This window comes from Lepisosteus oculatus, chromosome 9, assembly GCF_040954835.1.
Source record: "Lepisosteus oculatus isolate fLepOcu1 chromosome 9, fLepOcu1.hap2, whole genome shotgun sequence".
NCBI classification, from domain to species: Eukaryota; Metazoa; Chordata; class Actinopteri; order Semionotiformes; family Lepisosteidae; genus Lepisosteus; species Lepisosteus oculatus.
Window position 1 is genome coordinate 19,959,564 of NC_090704.1, and position 7,081 is coordinate 19,966,644.

General features: G+C 40.5%; 1 protein-coding gene across 1 annotated transcript; it reads left to right on the forward strand.

Annotated features, from left to right (window-relative positions):
- The first annotated feature begins 944 nt into the window (after positions 1–944).
- On the forward strand, positions 945–6,019 carry LOC102691943 (mediator of RNA polymerase II transcription subunit 26-like). The gene is made up of 3 exons (XM_015355694.2): positions 945–1,120; positions 3,014–3,088; positions 4,315–6,019. Exons 1-3 carry the CDS (start codon positions 1,040–1,042, stop codon positions 5,761–5,763), a joined length of 1,605 nt encoding a protein of 534 aa, XP_015211180.2. The 5' UTR covers positions 945–1,039; the 3' UTR covers positions 5,764–6,019.
- Positions 6,020–7,081: the final 1,062 nt, after the last annotated feature.

Consider the following 7,081-nt stretch of genomic DNA (forward strand, 5'->3'; position numbering starts at 1 on the left):
GGGGTGCTACCTGTGTGGAATTTGTATGTTCTCCACATGTTCTCATGGTTTTCCTCGGGGTGTTCTGGTTTCCTCCAACAGTTCAAATACATGCTGGTAGGTTAATTTGGCCCTGTTGCCTGTGTCTGTGTGCCCTGCGATGGACTGGGGTCTCGTCTAGGGTGTATGCCTGTTGCTTGCCAGGATAGGCCCTTGTTCACCTTGTATTGGATAAAGCAGTCAGGAAATGGATGGATGGAAAATTTTTTAATTTAATAATGAAATTTTCACATGAGATTGATTAGTGGGATTAGAGTGTGCATAAGATTGCAATTTTATAGTAGGTGTGGGCGATGCAGTTGTTAGGAACAGTCTGTGGTCTTAGTGAAGTAGTGAGAATGGTGGAAGGAAAGAAGCTCGGATCAGTGCTAATTGCTCTGGGCAGTGAAAGTTTAGTTTGGGCAATTGATTTAGTTGTTGAGGGTGGTGAAAGCCACCTTGTGATGCTGTTTATTAGTTTGTAGAAATCATATTATCATATTAGATAATTGGTCTAACTGTTCTAAATATAAAGCCAGAAAATCTCCAGGACAATAAATTCTGTTTGCAATGGATCATGTACGAATGCTTCCTGAGCCATGCGGCCAAACTCGGGAATCTTCACGAGTTGTACAGAAATATACGGCTCTTGAACAATCTACTACTGTTTAAGTATAATATTGGAACATCCCCGTTACGATCGTGTCATAATTCGTGCTGTATTTCAGGGTTTAACTTGTACAATTATACAATATAGTTTTGAAAAATACTTTTTAAGGTTATCGAACAACTACACCTTCGCCTAGCACATTGCAGTCCTGGTAATAGTTTCTACTATCTAGAGGCAGATTTGACCTCACTATCATGGCGCCCGAAAGGTGCAGCGGACGACAGGGATGGGCGTGGTTGCTAAGGGTGAGGAAGTTGTTTATGAGACCGTAATAAGCAAGCTGGGAACTGTGTTTTGTTTGAAATCATTTCGGTTTTATTTTTTGTCGGTGTAGTGTATCGTCGCATCTACATGGCATTAATTTCAAAAGAGACCTGTTCTCCACAGCAGATGAAGGAGCTGTTACTTCAATCAATGGATCGAGACGCGAACGTAAGCTCTGAGGGAAGAGGGGTGCAGTCCCTCCAGACGATACTTGTGGGGCGACACCAGTGCGTGGAGCCGGACACTAACTCGCACCTTGCTACTAGCGATGTGGTATTGAGTGGAAGCGCTGTTTTGTCGTGTTGGAACTTTCAAAAGAAAACTTACATATTCTAAATGTTTAATGGAAAAAAGCACCCAGAAACAAATCATTTTTATAACCATTCTAAAGAATATAAAAAAACATAATTTGGAAAGAAGTGATAATACTTCTCTTCGATTTCTGAGTTAGCCAAATTTTCGTTTTTTTATCAGTACTTTACAGATTGTTCGGTAAAACTACACCTAATTATGAATTACTTGAATTATTTATTGTTTCAATTAATGACTTCTGCCTTACTCGAGAAAGACGAAATGCCCGTATCAGAGCATTAACGTAATTCATTGTAGTTAATGCTTTGCTGCTGCCACCTTTCTGTGCAAGAAGCAGTACGCGCTAGACTTTTCCTTGAAAGGGCCTATCTGTCAGAGTTTTCTTAAGGGTCGCTGTTGTTTTAAAATTAAAAAAATAATGTATCACATTGCATCCTGTTTCAAGGCAGTGCTTTGCTATAAAATTCAACGATAGGCAACTAACATCTGCTTGCGCACACCGTAACATTAAAGCCACACAGGCGCTGTCACTGTGTTCTTGAGAGACCACATGGATCCTGGTGAAATAAAGTGTGGGGACCTTTTGATGTCTTTTAGACATCGTGCTCACAGGAGCTTATTTGAATCCAGACACCACAGGAAGATGTACTGTATAGCTGTAGACACAATATTTATGAGTGACCAAGGATATATGTGACCATGAGATGGCATATCAAGTTTTGTTTGTGTTGCTCATGGACACCAAGAAGGAAAGCCTATTGGGCTATTGTGTCTTTGGCATGAGGCTTTGTGAAAACCTGTGCGAAGAGCAGAGACCATCCAGTATTCTTGCACACAGACAGCTGTGACCGGAAATTAACCCAAGACCTTTGAGCTGCTGGGGCAGCGATGCTAACTTCAGTGCCTATAACATTAATTCGTTCTGAATCTGTGCTGTATTCTTCAGGATCCTGTAGTTTCCATCATTACCATCTCCATTTTTCTAATTGAGGTTAACCTTGAACTGGCTACATCTTACCACAACCATTTAACTGTCTCGTAGTGATCCCAAGGATGAGCTCTAGTTTTGCCTTCTCATAAGCCAACTGATATTTAAATGTAATAATTTCCTATTTAAACTTCGTTTTAATCATTTTAGTTAATTGTGTATTTTAAATTCAGTGCGCTTAGATGTTTTCATTTTTGCATTTGAATGTTTAATTGTTTCGCATTGAAGGCTAGTGAACCATTAAGAAAATCAGTCAGATATCATTATGGACTGAAGCTGAGTTCAAGTAATTAAAAGTTTAAATTAAGGAAAAATGTTTTAAACACGTGTATGTAGACTTCCATTTTTGGAGAGGATTCCAAAAAACACACAAAAACAGTACTTAAGAAGTGCTCTTGGGAAAATATCAAATTACATGTAAAGTGTAAACTTTCTGTATGGGAGGGTCCTTGGATCTTGAGCAGTTGTATTTGGTTAGGGGGGGCAATCCTGGTCCTATAGAAGTGGAGTGTCTTCACATTTCCTAGGTCTCTATAAACAGCACCTGAAGCGTGGGGAGAAGGTATTAAACTGGTTCAGTTAAACCAGTAATGAACTGATCTAACTAGACTGAAAATCTGCAGACACACTGGTCCTCCAGAACCAGGACTGGGGATCCCTGCTTTAGGTAGTGCAATCCTCTAGTCTTGTTCTGAAATGTTGTAGTGACTCGCTGTCTACTTGTACTTTTGTAATAACTGGGTTGTTTTTCTGTATTCCAGGTGGTGAACATGGAAAAGGTGTTAGAAGTCCTGTCAATGCTGGAGAACTACCCCATCACAAGGGAGGCACTGGAGGTGTGTGAGATGATTTCTCTGTCTTTGCATAGAACACATCTTTTGGCCATTGGCTCTGACAACTCCTGACAGCTCATAATGTTATTTTATAATGCTATCTGACAGCTCCTGTCTCTTCTGAGTCTATTCCGTCTTAACTCTGAGCCTATTTTGCTGAATGGGAAATTGTATAGGATTAACAATTACTGTTAACCCTGAACCTAATTCTGGGTTCTGCATCTCCCCTCGTTAGCATACGTATGTGGAATGAAAGTGATCAGAACACCACAGAATAGTGTCATTCCCACTTGACATCACTGATTGGTCAGTTGTTTAAACTGACATTGAGACATTTCATATGTTTAATAATTCAGGCAAAAGTGGAGTTGTCTTTGCTGAATGTGCTTGCAAAGAAAAACTCAGAAGAGTATTGAGTGTACAGGAGCGGACAGGGCTCTGGATGATGCTGTTGTGCACCTGACTATGTTACTGCATTCAAAAAAGTCCAGTTAATACTCTGCTGTACGAATGGTGCTTTCCAGGTAATTATTATAAATGAGAATCTCTTGTAAACTGGCTTACCTGGTTAAATAAAAGTTTTCTTCTGTCATCCTGGTATGTAAGGCCATATGGAAACAAATTTAGCCACAGATGTAAAATGTGATGTAAAGATGTAGTAACATTGCTTGTACATAGTGTCTGTTTTCAACCGCTATTTGAAATGTTCAGCAGAATGAAACCCATCACATATTTGTTAGATCCTACAATCCAGTGCTTCTTACTCCTGGTCCTTGAGCATCTCTGTGTCAGCTGGGTTTTGTCCATCTGGGCCTTAATCACCACTGCTGTTTTGCACCAGGAACTGATCTGACTTTTTTTGTACCCAGTCATTGGTTTAGAAAATGAAATACTCTGTTTCCAACACCTTCAGTACAAGAACTTAATGCAGTCTGAGAAGTTCCAGAGGTTTCCCAGGACCACATTTGGAGAACCACGTACTGGGGTATTTTGGGGAAAAAAAAACAAAACAATCAAGCAGCTAGTTCACCTGGACCATAAGCCAGCTGTCATAAACCCTCAGGACCAGGACTGAGTGCGACTGCTGCAATGTTTTCAAATTGGTTCCAGACAAATTATGTTCAGCTTTGAATTCTGTTTAGTTTTAATTTGCTGTGTTCTGGTCATCCAGCTGGAGACATTTATGACTGATGCTCTCTGCACAAGGTTTAACTTTACTTTTTTAACAGGAAACTCGTTTAGGAAAATACGTCAACAGCTTGCGTAAGAAAACCCTGAAGAAAGAGCTATCAAAAAGAGCAAAGAAACTGGTGAAGAGCTGGCAGAAGATAGCACTGATTGAGGAATCTACCCCGGCCAGCGTTTGTGCAGACAGGAAAAACTCTCCTGTGCAGCAGATGACACCAGGCATCTCAGGAACTCCTGCTGAACAGCACCGATTCAGTTCTGTTGTGGATCCTGACAAATGCAACGTCCCACCTTCATTTACAGAGATGCACATCCTGCACCATACTGCCTGGGTGCGGGTGGATGAGGCAGCTGTGGACAGCCCCGAAGTTATCCCCAGCCCAACATCTGAGCCAATGGGGCAGTCTGGTCACAGACATTTTGTCAGACAAGAAACTGGAGGTTTTCTAGAAAAGGGAACCCTGGAATGGCCCCAAAGCCCAAGTTCAGATAACTCCAGTCTTCAGCAAAGGAAACTTAAATCTTGGGCTCGAGTAATTCAGGAACCAGGGAGCTTGGAGACTTTTTCTCCAGCCAGCTGCAGCACCCCCCCACATAGTCCAGTCACAGCCACCTCCGATTACTCTCTTGTGCACAGGTATGCCCACTCAAGCTCCTTCCTAACAATACCGCCTTCTCAGCACCCACAAAGGACCTCACACTTCACACAGCAGCACAGCGCCATCGTCCACAAGGCAGCATCATCATCACCAGTAGATATTCTTAGCACTTCAACCCATCCTGGAGCTGAGGGTAAGTCACAAGCTCTTTCTCCTCCTAGCTCTGTAGGAGAAGAACAGGTTGAGACCAAACCAAAATCCAAAAGGGGCAGGAGGAAGGGTGGGTTTAAAGATGTAAGTGTGTGCCTTGATGGCCTGCCGCCTGAGCCAGGACCTGGAAAGATTAAGGAAAGAAGAATAACATATGACCCACTGAGAAGAAAAATCGTGGTAGTGACGCCAAAGACATCAGCTCCCTCAAAAGCTGAACACGAGTCTCCTCTGCCAAAGGACACAGGCAGCATCTCTGAGCTTAGGGAGAGGAACCTGCAAATTTGGGACAGCATGGACAAATCAGATTGGAAAGAGTTTGCCAAAAATAAAATAATTCAGAAGTACTTTAGTAGCCAATGCAAAAGGCTTACTGTTTCAGGACTAGAGCCTAAGGAGTATATTGACCACCTACAGGAATTACTGTCACAGGATTCCATAGCTTCAGAAGGCTGGCAGCCTTGTGTGATTGTGCCAACAGAGCCTGCATCCCATCTGCCAGGGGTCAGCCAAGAGGTATCCATTGAAGACCTGGTTCAAATCCACAGTCAGCACTGGTCAGGGGTTAATGGCTGTTATGATAGCAAAAGTAACTGGTATGACTGGGCTCAATGTATTTCATTAGAACCTTACAGCAATAAAGAAAAGTTAGGCATTTTGCCTTATGTTTGTCTAGACTGAATTGGAGTGTTTCATTCTGCCACTCGGAAACATTTTTGAAAACATTTTCTGAGTCTGAAAACATTTAACTTGCAAAGCACAACTGGTCCAAAGACTAAATGAGCCAGAGGTGATATACTCTGGACTTCTGTGTGCTTGGTTCAACCATTCAACATTGTCAAGTTTAAGAAACTAGGAAAACAGGTGATTGACATTTATGGCTTAATAATTTACAACTTTTATAATTGTAATATAAATAAAGATTTTATTTAAGATATGCTTGTGCATGTGGGTACATTCCTTACAATCTATACATTACTATGTACAGCATGATTTCTCCAAGTCAGATACAGGCCAGGTGGGCTGCCTGCCCAAATACTGTAAATGTCAACTGAATGCACATGACAATCCATGGTGAAATACTGTTTCTTAGTATATACTGCAAGGCCATTTTCCAGCCTGCAGCTGTGATGGTACATAATTGCATATCTCATGCATTTGCATCAAGTCTATGTTTATTAAAAAAATAATTAATTAACATAAAATTCTGAAATTGCTGGAGACTTGTGATTCCATTGATTAACCAATGTGTTGTATGTGAATAAAAGAAACCAGCAATACAAGTAAGCAATCTCAATTTTTTTTTTTTTACAGGGAAATGTTACACATTAGGGTTTTGGATTCCTCAATGGGTTTGTTAGTAACCAATGTAAAAAAAGTAGGGTTTCCTTGCAGCTAAATTATCAGGTCACAGACAAATACTGTATCCATTTGTCACTGGTAGATTAGAAACATTTATAAAGAACAATAAAGGGAGTGTAAGCCACTTAATTTTCTAAGTGGAAAAAAAGACTTGTAGCCTCAATGAATGTAAAATAATAAACAGCACCACACTCAAAAACACAGCTATGCTCCATAGAGAAAATAGCAAACAGCAACACAAAACTCTTCCTTGTTTTTTTGCCACAATTTCTTATTCAGCATAATGTTGTTTAGATACCATAGGATAGTTTATTCACAACCTAGTGCAATAATCTAGCTGTTGGAGGGGGGGTAACTTCGTCATTTGCAAGAGGTTACCACCTCAACTAAGCTTCTTCCTGTGGGGAAATCCTGTACAGAGTAAAAAAAAAAGTACAAATTCAATTCCTTTCAAAGAAAGGAATTTGGTACATAACTCTGCTTAAATGTATACCAGTAAATATAGACCTGGTAAAAGAGACAAAAGGTCAGAAACATTTCAAGATGTCATTTCTTGTAATACAATTCTTAAGATTTAGTAAATCCAGTTTTTAAAACTGCTGCCAATATAAAGTTTTCCTGTTTCAAAAGGAAAGGA